At 41.1% G+C, this 22,579-nt stretch overlaps 1 protein-coding gene across 2 annotated transcripts in view; it reads left to right on the top strand.

Annotated features, from left to right (window-relative positions):
- The window catches only part of CACNA2D1 (calcium voltage-gated channel auxiliary subunit alpha2delta 1), a 651,754-nt gene that overhangs the window by 504,958 nt on the left and 124,217 nt on the right, over nt 1-22,579 (top strand). For both annotated transcript variants that reach the window (XM_074942556.1, XM_074942557.1), the window contains exon 11: nt 17,741-17,899. In XM_074942556.1, coding sequence (XP_074798657.1) covers nt 17,741-17,899 — 159 coding nt within the window. The remainder of the gene's footprint in view (nt 1-17,740; nt 17,900-22,579) is intronic.

The raw sequence follows: 22,579 nt of genomic DNA, 5'->3' as shown, positions 1-22,579 counted from the left end.
TAAAGTGACTTGCATAGTAAACACATGTCTTCTAGTTGTAACAATTGAGTGTTACTTGCAAATGTCAGCTACTGTATTCTTTCAAAGATGGCTCCTTCAGCCCACAGCACAGTACCAAAATCCATCTTAATTTATTTTCATCACAATAATATCTTGATTTCAGTATGATTACTTTAATGTGATCAAGTTGCAATGGGGGAGGTTTAGATTGGATATTAGGAAAAACTTTTTCACTAAGAGGGTGGTGAAACACTGGAATGCGTTACCTAGGGAGGTGGTAGAATCTCCTTCCTTAGAGGTTTTTAAGGTCAGGCTTGACAAAGCCCTGGCTGGGATGATTTAACTGGGAATTGGTCCTGCTTCGAGCAGGGGGTTGGACTAGATGACCTTCTGGGGTCCCTTCCAACCCTGATATTCTATGATTCTATGATTCTATGAGTGAGGGGGAAATATCAGTGTGTCGAATGCCCAGTCAACATACATTTATTATGGATGAGTTGAAAATGATTCTTGAATAAAATATGGATTAAATCATTCAGATCTTAAATCATTAATAGGACATAATTGTTATCATAGGATTAATGTATGTGGACTTTAAAAAAATGGCACATACTTTTTGAAACAAATTAGGTGAAAGTTATTTTGTCCAGTTAGTCACAAAGACCATGGTACAAGGTCAGGTGATTTTCCTCTGTTGAAGAGTGAAAGGAAGCTTGGTGTAAGGATTAGTAATAGGACTCAGAGTCAAGTGAACTGGGCTCTATTCTAGGCTGTGCCATAGACTTCCAGTGTCACGCTGAGCAGGTCAGTTTTTCAGTTTCATGGTATGTAAAAGCCACTGTATAAGTGTGAAGTATATATTCTCACAAACATCTAAAGGTAGTGTAAGGAATGTACTTCCCTGCACTATTACTGTTTTACTTGTTTATACTATCACCAAATGCTACAGGAGAACCAAATTGTTTGATTTCTATTCTTAGATAAGTGATATGGATGGCAGTTGTCAAATACGGTATGCAGATATTTTTGCTTATAATAGCTACATGTTTGAAAAATAAATGATTGAATTAGTGCTGGCATATTTGAGACGAACATAACAGAAAACTGGCCAGATAGTATATTTCTTACCATGTCTGAGGTTCCAAATGGTCCTGGATGAGTCTGGTATTTGTCACATTGTCAGCTGGCTAGAGCATTGAACTATTTTAGTATTGTGCAAAAGGAAGGACTAACCAGTTCTAAGGGCAGTCTGGAGGCTTTTACACATGAAGTACTTCAATTAGTTCCGTTCTTTAGTTTATTGTAGCTCAGATTAATTAAATATAACCCTGAATTTTGTCCCTCCCTACAGCCGTTTTTGTCAATCATTCTTTGACCTTCAGACTCTTGGTCTCCTCTCCTGAAGAAGAGGTTGATGTCCACTGTGGAGGATTTTACCTAAACTGATTGTTTTATCTAATAGAAAACTAGTCTTGTCTACTTTGTTTCCTTACTTCAGCCTGCTGGCCTCTAATTATAGTTTACATTTGAAGACTCTTGTTTTCCTGGTCTAACACTCTGTCTTACAAATGTGCAACTTCTCTGTTCGTTATAACTTTCTTCCCTCAGTAAAAGTAGACATTTTGACCTTGTGTCTTTTTCTTTGTTCAATTAACATTTTGTGCCAGTGTTGCTCAATGCAATTTTTTTCTGCAAGATACATGCAGAGTCAGATCCATAGCTGCCATAAATTTCTAAGGTAATTTATCATTTTAAATGTATAAGTAACTATCCCAGATGCTAGGTGCATTGCATCCATTTAAAAATTATATTTGGTATCTTGTGAAGCACTATTAACAAGTGAACCCTTTGGACTCTGCATTTAATAAAAGTGATGTTATGGAGCTAATTTAGAATTAACCCAAATTAAGGGTGAAAGTTCGCTTTCTGAATGATCAGACCTCTTATGAAAGACAAACCCTTCAAATTTGGAGTCATGGGATAGATGTCATCTGCCCTAATCCTTGTCCCTCCCATGTAGTAGCAGATCCAAAGACACTCTGTTCTCACATGTTTTTGTGCATGTACACCTTTCCTAGAAATGGTTCCCCTCACACCCTCTTGTACTGGATTATCCTGCAGGTGGCTATTGCTGGCCAGAATATAGATAACATTAATGTTGCTTTTGCAGCAAGTGTATATCCTGACTCTTGGGTATTTATGTATTATGAATTTTATATTAATATTAGCATAGCAGCTGTGGACCCCAAACTCAGGGCCCCATTGAGAGAGATATTGTACAAGTAAGAGACAGAAGAGCTTACAGTCTAAGTAGGCAAGATATCACGCATCTCTCAGCCCTGTCACACGTTCCCATATCTTACCTGGATTCGCACATATCCAACTGAGAGGCAGCAGCACTGCAGGTGTTTTGCATGTAGTGTCACCTTTTATCCATTAGAGGCCGCTGTTTTGCCTGTTAGATCAAGGCCTGGAATGCGCAGCCAGGAGTCGGTGGCAGCAGTCGCTAGAGAAAGCACCGGGGGCAGCAGCCGCACAGTCAGGGGACTCATACCACCTCCAGACTCCCTGCCCTGCTCCTCAGCCAGTCTCTCCTTAGATATCCAAATAGTCCCAGCATCTACTACTCCCTAGAACCCTCATGGAGCCCTCTGCCCCCCAGTAGCCTCAGCGTCCTCCACCCCGGGAACTCTCCCCTCGTCCTTCCATGTCTCAGCAACCAGTCTACTTCCTAGCAGCTACCCACTTACATACTCCCTTGAGCATTCATCTATCTACCCCACCACTGCCCAAAGCAGGGTGAGCGTATATTGACCATAAGCTCAAGTTTATGGAAATTAGTTCATTAAATTTACATAAGATAACATAGATGGAGCAGAACAAAACATGGCACCTCTGGATTGGTGGGAAGAGGATGAAACATACAAACCAAGTAAACATTGGGTTAGTTCCATGGTGTCTGTGGTTTTGGGTTTTTTTGTTTGGTTGGGTTTTTTTGCGAGGGTAGAGAGGTAGATTTTTGGGAGGGCAGTGGCTAAGAGTTCAGACGAAGGGAGAGAGGTACATTGAAGGGAGATGGGGAATAAAGTGAGCATGGAGGGCTGGTGGAATGAGGCTTAAGTGAAGAAACTGTGACAACTGGAATTGCAGCAAACAGCCAGTCTGCAGAGTGGAAAGAATACTAAAAACCAGAAATAAAGCAGTCTGCCGCAGATGATATGAACAATGCCCAAAGGTCCCTGCTATAGCTGCATCTTTCTGCTGCTGGCTGAGTTTCTGGGCCAGCTTCTCCCTGCAGATTTTCTTCTTTGAGGTCACATGGCAGAGGGTGGGGTGGGGAAGGGGGTAGAGCTGAAGCCATATGTGCCATGGTGTCAGTAAAGAGCGGGTCTGGTCTGCATGATTCCGGGTCCAGAGTGTTGAGATGGGAGGAATAGCTCTCTTTGGGTCTCAGCTCCCTCATCTCCACCATGGTATGGCTATAGTTGCTCAATGTATTGCAACAGAATTTGGTTCTTAGATTTCTGTGAAACTTGATTAATCAGACTGAGACTATTTAATGTTTCCACTCTTCTCTTACAAAAAAGAAATGGATTTTGTAGGGCAGAGCTGAATATCAGATAGTGTTCCTTTTTTTTTTTCTTTCCACGTGCAAACATTTGTACTGTAATGTCCTCTCAGTACTTGATTTTCCATTAGGACATTTTCTTTAAAAAATTACTTTGCCTCATGTAATACTACCCTTCCCAGTTTCAAAATTAGGTCAAGGCAAATTGAAAGACTTCTTTAGCACAAAAATGTTTTGTGCTCTCACATCCTATGTGCACCTAATAATTATGTGGTGAGTCATCATTTACTATTATAAGAAACCGCATTTGAGTGTGTCAGTTTATAACTTCAAAGCCTATTTTAACAGTGCTGTATACACTTGTGGTTTTGCTGTGTGGGCAAAGTACATTGTACTGCTTCTAAATCAGAATCACGACAAACAAGCATTTCTGTGGGGAAAAAGACTATACATTATCTGCACGGAGGCTGGGGAGAAATCTTTAGAAAAGGAGCGAACTTTACAATTATTAATTGTGTGAATGTTTTCTAGGTAGGAATCCTCAGTTCGAATACGAGGTCTAGATCTACACTTCTAGGTTGATATTATTCTTCCACTGCATACTATAGCAGATGACTCAAAGGAATAGTGAACATCAAAACTCTGAACTGAATTCACCTATGTTGTCTTTTTTTTTCAGGCCAGGGTGATAACCATAAAGAGTTTGCTTTATGGCTAAAGATGGGTGAGAATTGGGCACCATTATATTTCTCACCACCTTATTCTCTCCTTGGTCCAAAACATGCCTACTTGTACTTTTCTGAAAACTAAAGCTCCAATCAACCAAGTTTAACAAAATGCAGCCTACTCTGCCCATCTCAAATGGTGACATAACAGGTCCAGAGAATGCAGAATATCTGATTAAATAGAGCATTCTCTCATGGTCATTCATGTTTAAGGTCTGCACTGCTTATGTTCTATCAATCTTCTCATATGTTGCAGAGTGTGTGTTGCTTCTGGAGCGTAAGGTGCTATCTACTGACAAAACAGGAAAGTCAGACCAGGCTCCTCAGAGGCTAATGATGATAAACATAACACCAGATCTAATTCCCTTAACACTGGAAAGATTCCCATAAGCTTTAATGGCCTTTAGATCAGGGCCATATAAATGAGAAGACAGAATAATAGTTTCCTGTTCCCCTATTGATGCAGAAGAAAACATATAGATGGTTTTGTTAGCTATTTCTCACGTCACATACACCCTCATACCAACAGTTATCAACAATTTTAGGGAAGTAGGTGGGGAGAAATGCCTTGGGAAAACAGAGTATGTACTAGGAAACCATATCAATAAACCATTGAAGGGCAGCACTAACTGGGGCAAGGAATGAACAAAATCAGCTGCCTGGAAAAGCTTATGCAACGTGAAGATGAGAAAGTATTAGATTAGTGCTAAAATATACAATATTCAAAATAAAAATAGAGGAGTTTTGTTTACTTGTTTGGTTTTTACTAGGGCTATTGATTAATTGCAGTTAACTCATGCGATTAACTCAAAAATTAATTGTGATGTAAAACATTAATAGTGATTAATTGCAGTTTTGATTGCACTATTATAGAATACCAACTGAAATGTATTAAATATTTTGGATGTTTTTCTACATTTTCATATATATTGATTTCACTTTCAGCAAATAATACAAACTGTATATTATTTTGATTACAAATATTTGCACTGTAAACATGATAAACAAAAAAAAGTATTTTTCAGTTCACCTCAAACAAGTACTGTGATGCAATCTCTTTATCGTGAAAGTCCAACCTACAAATTTAGGGTTTTTTTTGTTACATAACTGCACCCAAAAACAAAACAATGTAAAACTTTAGAGCCTACAAGTCCACTCAGTCCTACTTCTTGTTCAGCCAATCGCTAAGACAAACAAGTTTGTTAACATTTACAGGAGATAATGCTGCCAGCTTCTTACTTACAATGTCACCTGAAAGTGAAAACAGGCATTTGAATGGCACTTTTGTAGTCGGCATTGCAAGGTATTTACGTGCCAGATATGCTAAACATTCGTATGTTCTCACTTCCATTTTTTTCATCGCGTGATGTAATTTTTTTCATGGTGTGATGTAATGTTTTTTTCATTTCACGATGTAATGTTTTTTTCATCGCTCGACAGCCCTAGTTTTTACATTAATTCAAGGATGGCTTATGAAACAACAGTGATATTGGAAAAAAACAAATATATTTCTTATACTCTCTAGTTAATGTGGCACTTTGAAACTTGTGTTTTATAACAACAAAAAATTACATGTGCAATTGTACTTGGAGGCCTAAGAATATATAGTATAGCAAACACTACCATCATAACGTCAACTGAATTTATTCACATATAGCAAGGATCAAGATGGAGTTGCATGCACATTTGCAAGACAGGTTTGAAACAGATTTGATTTTTTTTCTCATTCTGGCTTAGTTTACATGGGCTTTTGTAGGCCTTGGAGTGCCAGTAAATGATAGCACCTTCCCTACAAAATAAATTAATAAAACTTTACACTTAAAGGATTTATCTGTTTATCTTTTGAATGCACCCAATCACCATGATATTTAGGTGTTGAGTGAGCGATAGAAGGAGAGAAGGTGGGTGTGTTGGGGTGAAATCCTGGCCCTATTGAAGTCAATGACAAAACTCCTATTTATTTCAACAGAGCCAGTACTTCACCGTAGGTCTCTTTCTACTTAGGTCCTAACCCTGCACCTAGATTTCTGGTCAGAGTTAAAACATGTTACAAGGCTCAGTAAATATTCCCCAAGCACAGAGGTACTGCCCCAGAAACTTCAGCATTATTAGTGAGGGTTTTCAGCCGCACTGCACTCAGTGGCTATCTGCTGACGTACATAAGATGCCCTTCACAATAAAGCAAGGCCTTCTTTATTCCTATAATTAAAATCTGTTCCCAGACAATGAAGCAAATACTTTTCCCCCAGCTACAACTCAGGCAGGGAAAATCCTGTAAATGATGTCTACCAGCTGTGCTATTCTTCCCACTATGGGCCTGATTTTCTACTGCCACTTTGCATCATTTACACCCATGCAAAGTAAGTATTAATATGCTACCATTCTGATTGGGTAGTGTTTTACAATTACTTGGCACTAGGTGTATGGCTGTGAAGAACCAAGCCGCCTATGGCTATATCACTGTTGAGCAGATTAAATGTAGAGGACAGCTACTTGTTTGTGGGACTGTTGATCCCTGTTATCAGTCACATACAGTTCTCCTTGTTTTTGCCTTTCTCCCTGTTCTCACTTGTACTTTCTCCCCCTGTCTCCTTGATTCTCACATTGTTGCTAAAGATCAACCACTGAATTTTAACCAATTAATAATTATTGAACAAACACTTTTGATTAACACTAAAAATCAATATGTATATATTAGACAACTCATTTTATTGTTTGGTTTATTGATAAGTGTACTGGATATCATTGAGTTGTGGATGAAAAATAACTGTTCTCTAACATAAAGTTACCATGAAATGAACAGGATACTACAGAATAGCATTATTATAACACTGATATAATTAACGTCTAAAAGCCCCAAAGTGTGACTAAAAATGAACTCCAAACTCAGATAAAAGAGGAAGACTCCCATTCTCAGAAATTGCCATTTTTGCCAATTGAAATGCATATTTAATGTATCTTTAACAAATATTAAAAAAGAAGCAATACTAACCACCACCACCCCAAAAAACCTTTCCCTTCAATTTGTGCTTGGCAGTCTAGTCTGGTATAGCATGACTTAGTACTTGATGCTATATTTTGGGGTCTGATGAGCAACTGTTTACTTTAAGATGTTTTCTCTCATCTCCATTGTAAAATATTCCAAACTATAGATTATTTAATAACCAGAATCATCATGGTCAGTGCCTGTGATGTCATTCAGAATCCCTACCAAGCTAAAACCTTCTCTGGCTTTACTTAGTCTTTTGTTAAAATATCAGCTCCAGGCCTTGTCTGGAGGAACAATTCTGTACTAAAAAGCAGGAGGGCGGGAGAGGGATCTTTTCATCAATTTTAAGGCCTGATGGTCATTCAAGTTCCCAGAGCCATGACTATGTATGAGAACAACAGAAATACAATCAGCAGTATTTTTTAATTTCCAAACCTAAAATAAAACTGAAGTACCAGTTGCAAGTGGTGGTAATACCTCAAGAGTTTTTCCTTTCAACTTATCTATTTTCATTATCCAAAATCATGTCTTTCTTTATGGCCTTGGACCTGTTCCTACTGAGTCCATGGAAAAACTCCCATTGATTTAAAATGGTGCATGATCAGAGCATTGCTAATACCTGCTAGTAATTCATATGTCTTCTACAATTGGTGTTGATATGGTAGTTGCCAGTTCTGCAGTACACATCCACACATACGTGATTTCAGGGCATTGAAAACTAAAGTACTTCCTAAGTAACCTAAGAGCATGTATTGAGTAACAATATAGAACATATGTGTATGGTCAGGAATTCTTTAAATAGAGATCACCTTATCCACTTACGCTCTGCCTCCTGGAAACCACCTTATGCATTGTTTCCTTTGGTATCATTCCATAACTGCTTATGGTATCACAGGCCTGAGATGCTTGCTTTAAACACAGGGGGTTGCTACACATTTTTCTTAAACACTAGTGAAGAAATTGGTCCTCGTCTGTAATTATCTGTTGTCATATTGCTTTGACGTATATTGTAAATTTGACAAACCCTATAATTAACATATATATTTTAACTACATCTAAGATTCAGAGGTAATAATTAATTTACTGGAAGATTGTGTGTGTGCGTGCATGTTGGACCCAAAAAAAACTATATTAGAAGAACATTAAGGTTGTAAAGCCAAGAATTAAAAAAAAAAAAAAGTTAGGAAATGCCACACTTAAGGTTGCCTGTACAATTCATCAACCAGGTGTGTATGTGTTGTGATACCGTATTTAATTACATGATCACAAGCTATTTTTTCCAGGGCACCACTGCCTCAGTCTATGCACAGAATGGATGGAGCATACTTTATGAGCAGCTGTTTATTCTCATTGTTCAGAAAACAGAATTATTAATTTCCTCATGGGGTTTTCTGTGGTGCTCATAATAATAGTATTTCAGTACTTCACAATAAATTGATTAATTTATCTTCACGTGAGATGAAGAAATTATTATCCCCATTTTATAGTTGGGGAGCTGAGGCACAGCGAGATGAAGGACAAAAGCATCCATTAATTTTGAGTACCTAATTTGAGATGTTTAGGATCTAATTATTTAGAACACTTAGCATTATATACTCCTTCATGTATTCAAAGTACAGCTCCCATTGATTTCAGTTGCAGCTGTGAGTGTTCAGAACTTCTGTAAATCAGACCTGAAGGTCTCAGGTCCGGCACCAGATAATGAGGAACTCACACAATTAGTGACCAACCACGATTAGTTTGGTTTAAGTGACATTCCAGGTATCATATAGGAAGCCAATGGCAGAGTCAGGGATAGAATCTAGTTCTCCAGGCAGCATTTCACTGCCTTAACCATGAGACCATCCTTTCTCTTCCTGCAAATCCTTACCTCATTTTCCACACACCTTCCGAATTCTGCAACTAAGAAGGTGAAGGTCCTACAAACAACAGCCAGTTCTGATTTGTCCCCTGTGCAGATCTATCCTGTATACTTAATGAGCCAGGGGGCTGTGTAAGAATTAGTATATAAGCATGTATTTAAAAACAGTATCATAATGCATATGCACAAGGGAATCAAAGTAAGATAGTATAGGAAACCTTAATTCAGACATTTCCTAACTATTGAGTGCTTGACTTGGCAATCCTAATATTCTTTCAACATAGTTTTTGTGAGTGTAGTTTCCTAGGTTTTTTTAAAAAGCAAATTAGACATTAGAAATTGTATCATGTGGCATCTTTTAAAACCTACATGGGTCATCTGCCAGGATCCAGTGTTCCCTCTAATTTTTTAGGTGCGTGGGCGGAATGAATTTTGTTATGTGCACCAATATGGAGGTTATGTATGGCGGGGATGGGGCTGAGGGCTTCAGAGTGTGGGAGGGGGCTCAGGGCTGGGGCAGAGGGTTGGGGTGCAGGCTCTGGCTGGGGGTGTTGGCTCTGGGGTCATGGGGTGGGACCGGGCATGAGGGGTTTGTGGTGCGGGAGGAGGCTCAGGCTTGGGGCAGAGGGTTTGGGTGTGGGGGGTGAGGGCTCTGGCTGGGGGTGAAGGCTCTGCAGTTGGGCTGGGGATGAGGGGTTTGGGGTGCAGGAGTGGGCTCTGGGCTGGGGGTAGGGGTGCGGGCTCTGGGGTGGGGCCATGGATGAGGGCTTCAGGGTGATGGAGGGGGCTCTGGGCTGGGGCCGAGGGCTGGGGTGCGGGCTGTGGGGTGGGGCCGGGGATGAGGAGTTTGGGGTGCAGGCTGCCCCAGGGCCAGAAGACTCCCCCCGGATAGGGGCCAGAAGACTCCCCCAACCCCTCTCCTTGGCTGCAGCAGCAGCAAGCTCCGGGGGAGGGGCCCCTCCCCTTTCTCCCTGCCAGCAGCGCAGAGCTCCGGGGAAGGGGCCCGCAGCAGCCCTGCACACCCCAACTTGCTTCCTTCCCAGTCCCCACCCACGCCCTGCCTCTCTCCTCTCCAGGCCCCTGTGGCTGCACGGCCCTTTATAGCCTGCTGCGCGGCCACGCAGTTTAGAGGGATCTTAGGTGGGAACCTTTAGCTCCACCACACAGACCTCTGCCATTAGAGCTAACAGAGTAACTGACAGAAGTAATGTGTTGTCTTTCTCTATCGCTACGTCTATACTTATGGCAGTGTGTGCGGTGCATGCCCCCCTTGCACAGGTATACATACCAGTGTAGGTGGTGAGGCACTGCCTAGGCGAGTAAAGACACACCCGAAGAGTAGGTTATAGATGCTATGTGGCGCTCTACATACCCGAGGAATGTTTCCAACATCTACACTGCAATTTTTAAGCAAGGGAGTGTCCAGCTGCTGGGCACAGTTGCCAACTTTCACACGGTAAATAAGCACCCCGACATTCACAATAAGCCAAAAATCAAGCTAATCCCATTTCAAAACAAGGCCAAAACAAACCAATCCCTAAGAACCCAACACTCTATATGACTAGATCCCTCCAGCAAGCAGTCTGGGACTGTGGGGAGCCTGCTGTCCACCCCTGACTCTCTCCCCACTTTGCCCCTGCTTGCCCCTTTCCTTTCTTTGCCTCTCCTTGCCCCTGCTTTCCAGGAGCCAATCAAACAAAAAAAAAGCTGCAACAAGCTACCAGCCAAAAACTAGCCAACAAGCAACTTACAAGCCAATTAAGCCAAAAACAAGCCCAATTTCTGCGTGTTTTTGTGGGTTTGTCATATCTGCTCCTCGGGCCTTTCCCTGCCACAAGGGAAAGCTCTGGCAATAGGGAAAAGCTCAGGCGGGGAGAGGCGGGGTGGGGAAAGGCTCTGGCTACTCCTCACTGCTGGAGCCTTTGCCTGCTGCCTCCCCCGGTGGAGTCTTTCCCTGCAGCGGGGAGTGGGCTGTGTCTATCCTGTGTATACGTACACGTGGTAGTGAAGGCTCTGACACAGGGGAGGCAGAAGGGAAAGGCTATGGCAACTGGCTGCTGGTGTCTTTCCCTGCTGTCTCCTTCCCACCAGAGTCTTCACCTGCAGTGAGGAGCAAGCTGTGTGTAGCTAGGCTCTGGCACCAGGGAAAGACTCTGCCAACTCCTTGCTGCTGGAGTCCCCTCTGCCTCTCCCCACCAGAGCTTTTCAGTGTTGCGTGTAACTACACACCACAGTGTGGACGCAGCCTGCCTTTTCACTTTGGCATGTAGCTACATGTACAGAGAGGGGGATGCCCATGGGTTTCACAGATGTTTGCTGACAAAGGAAGAATGGTGAGCCACAGGAAACTTGTGATCCATTCAAGGCTCTGGAAGGAGTGTGCTGTAGTAGTCACAGACTCTTCTGCACATTCCCCCTGAGGGGGACCCGTTCTGCTCTGACCTATCCATCCTATCACTGTCCCAGTTCTATTTCTTCACTTCCCCTAGCTTCTTATCCTAGTTCCATTTGTTTTTGCCCAGCCATTCCTTGTCTCTCCTCCAGACTCTCTCTCTCTCTCTCTCTCTCTCTTGCTGTCTGAGTCCCAGTTTTCTTCAGCCCATTGATTGTCTCCTTGCCCAGCCAGTTTCAGTTCCCCCTCCTCATCTTACCTTGCTTGCCTTCAGTTGCCCCCCACCACACAAACTCCTGTTTCACCATCACCTCTAGCTCCCAGTCCTAGTCTACCTCCCTGGCTTCCTCAACCAATCTGTCCCCTACCCCAACCATTCCCTGGTACCTTGTCCTAATATCCCCTCTCTCTGGCTCTTGGTCCCAGTCTCTTTGCCCAGCCAATCCCAGTTCTCCCCCTGCATCTTGCCTTCTCGTCTGATCTCAGCCCACCTCCTGCATTTCCCTCCCCAGCACTCAGTCTCCCTGCACAACCAGTCCCGGCCTCCCCTATGCCTCTGGCCCTCAGTTCCGTTCTCTGTGCCCAGCCTTTCCTGGACACCCACCACGAACTCACAGACTCTCTGCCACCTCCAGTCCCAGTCTCACCAGGCTCCTTGTCCCAATCTACTCCTTTCTATCTCAGTCCAGCTCTTTGTGTCCGGCAGCTTCCTCCTCCACATTGCCTGTGCACCAAGAGAGGGGTTATTGACAGCTCAGGAGAGAGTGGCACCCAGAGTGGCTCTCAGTTTCAGCTTCTCCCCGTAACGCTGGCCTGGAACAGTCATTCTGTGGTGAGGGCGCATGTGTAGTCTGGTTACCTGCAGGAACTGTGAGGTGCTGGAGCATGCTCATTGAGGACAGACTGTTTAGAGATTTTTACCTGCTAAACTCTAAGAAGTCTCCACTTAGCAACTGTGAACTGATTTTTCAAAGGCTTATAACTTGGTCAAATTTGAGCAGAGTTTCACAGGGACAGTAAAAGACACATCCCTGACACAAAGGCCATTCCTGCCAAATGTCAAGTCCCTGTTCCAAAGTCTGGGGACACTAGAGCTCCTCAAAGAAAAGATCACCAGAATTAATATGGCGCAACAACATAAGAATTGTTATACTAGGTCAGACTGGGTCCATTTAGCCCAGTATCCTGTCTCTGACATTGCCCAGTGCCAGATGTTTCAGGGAGAAGGAGAACAGGGAAATTATAGAGTGATTCATCCACTCCCAGCTTCTGGGAGTTGGAAGTTTAGGGACACCCAGAGCACGGGGTTGTGTCCCTGATCATCTTGGCTAATAGCCATTGATGGACCATGAACTTAACTAATTCTTTTGTAAACCCAATTATACTTGTGGCCTTCACAATGTCCTTGGCAACAAGTTCCACGGATTTACTGTGTATTGTGTGAAGAAGTACTTCCTTCTGTTTGTTTTAAACCTGCTGCCTATTAATTTAATCGGATGACCCCTAGTTCTTGTATTATGCGAAGGAATAAATAACACTTCCTTATTCACTTTCTCCATCCCATTCATGATTTTATACACCTCTATCATATTTCCCCTTTAGTTGTTTCTTTTCTAAGCTGAACAGTCCCAGTCATTTGATTTCTTCTTGTATGGAAGTTGTTCCATATCCCTCATCATTTTTGTTGCCTTTCTCTGCACCTTTTCCAATTCTAATATATCTTTTTTGACATGAGTCGACAAGAACTGCACACAGTATTCAGGGTCTGGGCATGCCATGGATTTATATATAGTGACATTATCCCTTTCCTAGTGGTTCCTAACATTCTCTTAGCCTTTTTTGACTGCTGCCGTACATTGAGTGGTTGTCTTCAAGGAACTCTCCACAATGACTCCAAGAATCTAATAGCTAATTTAGACCCATCCATTTGGTATGTATTGTTGGGGTTATTTTATAATGATCAACACTGAATTTTATCTGCCATTTTGTCATCCAGTCACACAGTTCACTGAGATCCCTTTGTAACTCTTCTCAGTCAGCTTTGGACTTAACTGCCTTGTGTAATTTTGTATCATCTGCAAATTTTGCCACCTCACTATTCAACCCTTTTTCCAGATCATTTATGAATGTGTTGAACAGCAATGGTCCCATTACAGATCCTTGAGGGACCCCGCTACTTACATCTCTACATTGTGAAAACTGACCATTTATTCCTACCTTTTGTGTTCTATTTTTTAACCAGTTATTGATCTATGAGAGGATGTTCCCCCAAATCCCAGGATTGCTTAATTTGCTTAAGAGCCTTGCATGAGGGACCTGGTGAGGGATATATTTTTCACTAGTCTTGTTTTTCAAAATGACTGAAATGTCTTGCCTGAAACTTTATTTTAAAAGCAGCCTAAGGCTGACACCCAGCATATAAAATTTCAGCCTGAACAGTTAAAATCTGGCAAAGTTCTAAGTAACTGAAAACAGGGCTTTATAATGCGAAGAGTCGGATAATAATACCAGATGGCACTGCCGCCAGCCCTGCCTATGGTAGCTAACAAATACACCCATAGTATAAACAATTGCTTCACAGCAAATGAAATCCAGAGCTAAACTATTAAAGGCATAATAAAATTAAATAAATGAAAACAAGAATATTAGAAAATGATTCCATAGTTGTAAAGTATAGACTGTGTTGGAGGCAAATGTCATCCTCTTCATTGCACACACACTCACGCTACCTATATACACTGTGAATCAACATGTTTCTACAATATTTAATGTAGTTGAATGAATAGTACAGTATGATCACAAAATGTAAGCACATATTTTGTCTTCCATGTAATGCAAATGAGTGAACAGATTTTTCAAGAATTCGATATTTGCAAATATTAATAACCTGACTCACTCCCTGAACAGATGTCTACAGTAGCTTTGTCCTGATTATAAATTCAAATTTGCCTAAATTCATTGTTGGTAGGAAAATGGTAACTACAGACAGCTAAAGTAATTAGACCTATAAAATAATTAGAGAGAGTGCTATCTCCTCAGTGTGTGGTGTTGGGATTCTTCAATCCTGAAATGTACGATAAAAAAATTTGCTCTGATCAGAGCACAAAGGATGTTTTTTATACCACATACAAAAATATATAAAACACAAAATGTTGTCACTTTTGAGAATGATAACAGAGCTTGGCATCCTAATATGATTATGTGCCAATATTTCTTCTATGCTTAGAACTATAATTAATAATGTGCATCTCCTGCTAGCATTGTGTATACATATATATTCTAAAATAGTAGGACACAAATGTCAAATGAATATACTGTGTTGTATGTATTTGAACAATTATACAAATAGCTGACTGGCTATGATATATTCCTCCAACACATCAGAAATAACATCTGAGTGGCATTCAAACTGTTTGTGCTGTTAGGTTATCTCTGTATCTGTTTATCTTGTTTCAAATACAGGTGAATGTTTGCAGTCACTGATACACACAAAGTGATATATGCTATCCATCCATGTACAGTCCTGAGTGATGTTTGTATTTTTCTTCCAGAGGTTCTTTCTCTTTAGTTTTATGCTTTTATTTATCAGTCTCCACTGTCTGATATAAGAAAAGGACTTGATGGTTCAAGGATAAACTTTAGAATCTGACTTTCAGTCATAAAAAGATTGCTATACTGAAAGGAGCTGGCAACACAAACAAAAATCAAAGTTAAGATGAGTAATTAAAGTTAATGCTATATCCTTAATTGTAATGTGCAAACACCATACCTGTCAATGGGGACTCAATCTTCAGATCACCACCACTAAAACCAGAGGCTTCTGTGAGCAACAGGCGCACTCTTAGTTGTGAAAAAAGAGGAAGCTGGTGTAGTCACTGCATCTAACTACTAGAAGGAGACTCTCATAAAATTCTATACTCTAGGTTAGTATATTATACATGGATAGAGGAGCAGCAGAGAAAAACCTTTTTTTGTGGGGTGTCACCAAATTCCTGTGGGGTTGTAGGAATCTCTTTTTGGTTTGGGTCTGCTTGGATTTTGCACCCCTGAATTTTGCTTTGATTTCAGGTACAAGTGAACCATTAAAACTAGAAATTCCTGATCTGGGGTTGAAACACTTTATAGCCAATGAGTTTTATAATGTTTACACCAAATATAACAACTTGGCAGGTTTGCTCAGAATTCCACTCAAACTCTGGGTTTGTACTAGAATCAGGTGTTTTGTCCTGTTTGGGAGTTGGGTGTGTGTGTGTGTGTGTGTGTGTGTGTGTGTGTTAAATTTTTGCACATCTTTAGTATTTACCCATTATATATGTGCTCTGTTAGCACCTGGATAAAATGAGGTGTGTTTATAAACTGGCACTCTGAATTTCTTTACTTCTTTGGTTTAAATCAAACCTGTTGTGTCAGAAAAATCAATTTTTGGTGTTTTTAATTTTGAATTTACCATACCGTAAAAAAATAGAAATGGTTTCAGCATCCCAGCAAAATATGTAAAATCAATGGTCAAAATCTCCTCTTATTTACTTACCCTGAGTGCAACACAAGTGGGTTGAATAGAGGTGTTCAGGATGTAAGGACAGAATTAAACTCCTGGGGCTTGATGCTGAGTTATGCAAAGGTGACTTTACATGATTGGCATTCTCTTTAAGGCCCCATACACTTATAGAGTGGTAGGAAACAGCTTTAGTGAGAATTTTGAAGCATATAAAATGGCAAGTATCTGTTGTGCCTAGTATTTATGTTCAGTCAAACCAATTAAAATTTCTTTGGGCAGGAAAACATTTTTTTGATAATATATGTCAACTGTACTTGTTTTTGAATGTAAAAGAGATGTTCAGGCAATATAGGATAGCGTTTGTACCACACCTAGCACAGTGGTGTCCAAGAGTCATGGGTGATAGCACTAAAAAATAAAAGCATGTGCATAATACACAAATGGAAACCTGGTTTAAAAATTGCCTTGTTATGTATATCTATTCTGTGATGTGTTTATTTTTGCCAAGAGTGTTTTGTTTTTTGTGGGCCATATATAGCAATTGATCTTGATTTGCAGCTCCCGTTGTGTGGTGATAGGTTTCGGGGTGGGCCAGCTGGGTTTGGATAAAATAAGAAGCAACCTAAAACTTGACTCACACCTTTTCCAAGGAGTAAAAGTTTCAAGGAACTTTCAACCTTTTTTCCCAAATTTTTTTTTTTAATTTTATTGCATTTTTCTATGCCTCTGAACTTCCTACTTTTGTTCGACTGGTAAGGTCTGTACCAAAGGCCATTGAAACTCCAGTCAGAGTTTTTCTGCTTATTTCAGCTTTGGATCTGGTCTTAGAAGTAAAGGACTGAATATCCATTTTCATAAAATCACAGAAATGTAGGTCTGGAAAGGACTTCAGGAAGTCATCAAGTCCAGCCCCCTGCATTGTGGCAATGTCAACTGAACTTAGACCATCCCTGGCAGGTGTTTGTCCAGCCTCTTATTAAACACCTCCAGTGATGGGATTCCACAACATCCCTTGGTAGCCTATTCCAGAGTTCAATTATCATTATAGTTAGAACATTTTTCTTAATATCTAACCTAAATCTCTCTTGCTGCAGATTAAGCCCATTACTTCTTGTCCTACCTTTAGTCCTCTTCAGACTTGAAGAAAAATTGATCAATATCCTCTTTAGAACAGCCTTAACATATTTGAAGACTGTTATCAGGTCCCCTCCATCCGCAGTAATCTTTTCTGATGACTAAACTTCCTCAGTTTTTTTAACTTTTCCTCATAGGTCTGGTTTTCTAAACTTTTTATCATTTTTGTTTCTCTCCTCTGGACTCTCTCCAGTTTGTCCACATCTTTCCTTAAGCATAGTGCCCAGAATTGGACTCAGTAACTCCAGCTGAGTCCTCACCAGTGCCAAGTAGAACAGTACAGGCCTCAGCTGGGCACTACACTTTAGTGGACAAATTGGAGAGAGTCATAACATTTGCTGCCCAAATTTGAAGTTTCAAGAGACTTTGATGTTCTGGATAAAGTTGTGATAAGTATCCAAATGTTTGTGTGCGTTATTGCATCATCTGAATCTTTTCAGGGTCACCCATTTCTAGGAGTCGCATGTATGGACTGAAGGCAGCATCTGGCCCTCAGCACTTAGAAATATGGAGCAAAAAAGGAAATTAAGCCAACATTCTTGGCTTTAATGTTCTTTATTACTTCTTTTGCAGTTTAACAATAACGCTCAGAACGTCAGTTGCTTTAATCATCTTGTCCAAGCTAATGTGAGGAACAAGAAGAAGCTGAAAGAGGCAGTCTACAAAATCTCAGCTAAAGGAATCACTGACTACAAGAAAGGCTTTAGCTATGCTTTTGAACAGTTGCTAAATGTAAGTATTACAAAGTTTTCCCTCTGTGCTGTTATACTATTGATCTTTGATAATAGAACTTTAATGTCCAGATGGTCACTCTGAATGCTCCACAAGTAGTAAACAGTGTGATATATTTTGTGATGCAATTACTTAGCAAGCAAATGTATCCCATCAGCATGCTTTCCCTTAGTAGAGCTCCACTCAGCTTGATTTGTTAAGATTTGTGAAGGGGAAACTTGTTTGTCACTGTGATGTACTGTTTTGTTTCACTTTGGGCTTCTTTTTTCAATGGGCTTTTCTCCCACTTGCCACATGGCTTCAGTACTGGCTGCATTGCTGCCAGTTTTCAAAGAAGAAAGTATGTTATTACATCTCAGATTAATATTTCAATTAAACCCTGGTTTAGAGTGTCCCTCAGTCATGTTTAATGCATCTACCTTTCCTGATTTAATTTATTTTATACCTAGTGCGTGCTTGTCTGGTTGCAAAGAATTATTAGCTAGCAAAGGGATATTAGGTAGTGGAAAGAGACTGTTCCAAACTATTTAAAACATGGAAGGGAGAAAGGAATCAGTCTCACCCGTGGGGAAATGCATTGGCTCCATCTTTTGGTTCTGTTACCTATTCCCATATTGCACCCACACAGTGTCTGTCTAATTAGTAGTGTAGTGAAATAATATTCCCAACTTGCCATAATCAGTTTATTTACTATTGTTTCTTTTAAAAATATTTAATGTACTTAATCAAAATACTTGTATAGTTCTGAATATTCAGAAAACAACTATGGGTCAGCTCTTCAGATGATGTAAATGGAGCTATGCCAGTTAACACCAGCTTATTATCTGGCCTACTAAACAGAATGGGCTGAATTCATTCCTGGTGAAACATTATTGACTCTAAAGGGTGTGATAATTATTTCAAAGTAAAGCAATTTTATCCACAAAATGAACATAGTAGCACCTTCATTAAAGAAAAAAAAAAGATGGCTACCTATTTGCTTGCTTAGTTGAAGTTTAAAAATATAAAATAAAATAAAGAATGGAAGACAGAGTTAGCATCCTAAGAGGGGGGTCAGAAAGGTTTTTTAAAATAGAGAGACTTCCTGTCATTATGTAGCATCAAGAAAATCATTCGGGTTTCTGATGTATTTTAGCACATTTTCATCTTCATCTGAGACATGATATTACGTCTTGTCAGAGGGTAGTATGAATTCTTTAATAGACGAATCTCTGACAAGATGAATCAAATCCTACAGTGAAAATGCAGAAAAGGTGTAAATTAAACTCACGTGTAAGTTAATGATGTTTTAACTTAGTTATAAATCTCTGACATGGTGGGTGGCCAAACCATCACAATGGGCTGAACTGTGAATTTTACAACCAGCCCAGCCGTGTAAGGGAATCTGTGCCTTCCCTGCTGGCTCCTTGGGGTAGGAGAGGGAATGGAAATATGCCTGTTTTGAAGGGAACCCATAAAAGATTCCCCCACCCCTTGTGCAGACCCATACATTTGTGAGAGTGGAGCCTCCCACTCAGAGATTCGGGGGAGGGACAGCAGAAATTAAATAGCACCCCTTACACGTATTCAGTCAGACACAAGGTGCACGCGTCTGCACACGGGCAGAGGAGAGTCTTCTTTTTCCCTATGCTGCTGGGAGGTTCAGTGGGCTGTGCTTAGGGTTGCCAGGCATCTGGTTTTCAACCAGAATGCCCAGTCGAAAAGGAACTCTGGCGGCTCTTTAAGTGCGGTCAGCGGTGCAGTGGGGGCCCAGAGCTAAGGCAGGCTCCCTATCTGCCCTGGCTCCGTGATGTTCCTGGAAATGGATGCCAGTCTCTGTGGCCCCTAGGCGCTGGGGCAGCCAGGGACTGGGAGGCTCCGCAAACTGCCTCCACACAGAGTACCGGCTCTGCAGCTCCCATTGGCTGGGAACCATGACCAATGGGAGCTGTAGGGGGTGGCACCTCTGGGCACGAAGGCAGCGCGCAGAACTGCCTGGCCGCCCATACACCTAGAGGCCACGGGGACCTGGCAGCCGCTTCCTTGGAGCCGCAGTGAGTGCTGCCAGGACCCCGCACCCCAGCCCCCTGGCCCAGCCCAGAGACCCCTCCTGCAACCCAAACCCCTCATCCCCAGCCCCTCACACACCCCCAGCCCAGTCCCCCCTCCTGTACCCCAAACCCTTCATCCCCAGCCCTAGCCCAGAGCCCATACCCCCTCCCACACCCCAAACCCCTGCCCCAGCCCGGTGAAAGTGAGTGAGGGTAGGGTAGAGTGAGCGACGAAGGGAGTGGGGATGGAGAGAGCAGGGGTGGGGCCTCAGAGAAGGGGAGGGCATGAGTGGGGCCTCAGAGAAGAAGCAGGGGTGTTCGGTTTTGTGTGATTAGAAAGTTGGCGACCCTAGCTGTGCTGTAATATAGATTGATGTAACTGACAGGTAAGGAATGTTGCATAAACCTGCTCACTAACACAGTGTTCACGAAGATAAACCCAGAAGGAACAGGAAAGAAAGAGGAAAAGCTCCTCTTGTAGTTGCTTAGACTACCACACAAAGGGACTCTAGGGAAACAGGGAAAGGATGGTAGTACAGAATAACGCTACATCACAATGCAGGAGACTACTGTTAATACGTAGCAAATATATATTATATTTTGCAATATTGGCTATCTAGATATAGATATGAAAAATATATCACCAATATTGCAAAATGTATAATTAAATATAAAATAGAACATTTAGTTATATTTAAACTAAACAGGATGTATGGATAATATGATTCTTGTATTTATAGCAATAGATATGATAAAGTGTGCAGTTAATTATATATTCTGGAGAAAATTCTTCTCTAAGTAGCAATGGTGTTAATGCAGAGTAAACGCCATTTATCGCAGTGTGAAGAGAGATCCTGTCCCACGACACATGAACCCATTATTATATATCAATTATATAAACACAAATCTGATGTAAAATATCATGATTTAGTATGGCTATGGTATGAAGCATACATTTTCAATATATATATTGTATTTAAATAATACACACAGGCACCAGTTTCATATCACTTCTTTACTTTAGGAGACAGTAGGCTGTCCTGCAGTCACTGTGCGGGACACACTTATTTTTACTGGCAGAACCCCCTTTTCCATCACCCTTTCAGCAAGAGAGTGAAGTTAGACCTCCTTTGCCCTAGTGAAAGAACCAAAGCTGTACATCAAAATGCATATGTGACAAACTACAGCAACCACCCAATTCCAATATAATCACCATCCTCCCTTCCCGCTCCTTCTCCCCTTAGTTTCAACCACTCATTCCAGCCTGATCTGGGCAAGATTTCTGTTAATGAGATTGCATGTGACAATGGCAGGGGACCATTTTTTAATCTACATTGTATATTGTTGGGTCTCCAGTCCTGATTGGCTAATAAAAATGTAAGTTTCCATTACATCTATCAATTCTATCTAAGCACCATAATACATATGCTAATAGTCCCACAGTAAGCTCTTTTGGGGCAGGAACAGTAAAGTACTTTGCACTCTTATGATGTTATATAGATGCACACTAGATGTCTAACTTAAACCACCAAGTAAGTCAGTACAGAGTTCAGCCCAGTAGAACAAGGACCAAATCTGTTTTACCTTACTCGTGTAGGTTGTCCTTTTAAATCAATGGAACACCTTGTGAAAGTAAGGTGACCAGGATTTGGGCCTCCAGTCAATTATTTGTGTGGTGCCCTTATGAATTTATTTTGGAATGTATTAAATCATTAAGCAGGTAGGTGTTTTTCAATATTTATAAAGTACCTGTTCTAGTTTTATTACTTTTTTAATATAAAAAAGCAGCAGCCCAAAGCAATGTATTGTATATTGTATTTTACAAGCAAAAGTGATCCTCCATTTTTTATTTCCAAGTGAAACTTACAGTGGTGACAGGAGTGATATTAATGCAATGATTTCAAATTTCTTTATTCATCATTACTGGTAAGAAAATTCATAAGGCTCAGTTCTGTCCTTATTAGAAGAGGTGCCTCTTGAAAACTGAGCTTCTGATGTCAAAAGGTCCGTACAGAATTAGTTTTAGTAAAAATGCAGTAATAGCAAGTAAAGAATGTTGATTTGTTAATGCCAGAATATGCTGAGAGTACTATAGAATTATATAATTAAGTTGCTGCACTAGTGCTCATCAATTAACCAGTGAGGACCAGATCATTACATTATGGTCTCTCCTCTGTTAGGTTTCAGAGTAACAGCCGTGTTAGTCTGTATTCGCAAAAAGAAAAGGAGTACTTGTGGCACCTTAGAGACTAACCAATTTATTTGAGCATAAGCTTTCGTGAGCTACAGCTCACTTCATCGGATGCATACTGTGGAAACTGCAGAAGACATTATATACACAGAGACCATGAAACAATACCTCCTCCCATCCCACTCTCCTGCTGGCAGTAGCTTATCTAAAGTGATCACTCTCCTTGCAATGTGTATGATAATCAAGTTGGGCCATTTCCAGCACAAATCCAGGTTTTCTCACCCTCCGCCCCCCCCCACACACATAAACTCACTCTCCTGCTGGTAACAGCCCATCCAAAGTGACCACTCTCTTTACAATGTGTATGATAATCAAGTTGGGCCATTTCCAGCACAAATCCAGGTTTTCTCACCCTCCCCCCCCCCTTTTTCCAAAAACCACACACACAAACTCACTCTC

The sequence above is a fragment of the Natator depressus genome, chromosome 1 (assembly GCF_965152275.1).
Source record: "Natator depressus isolate rNatDep1 chromosome 1, rNatDep2.hap1, whole genome shotgun sequence".
NCBI lineage: Eukaryota > Metazoa > Chordata > Testudines > Cheloniidae > Natator > Natator depressus.
The sequence above is the reverse complement of the archived record's forward strand: the minus strand, read 5'-3'. Positions and strand labels throughout refer to the sequence as shown.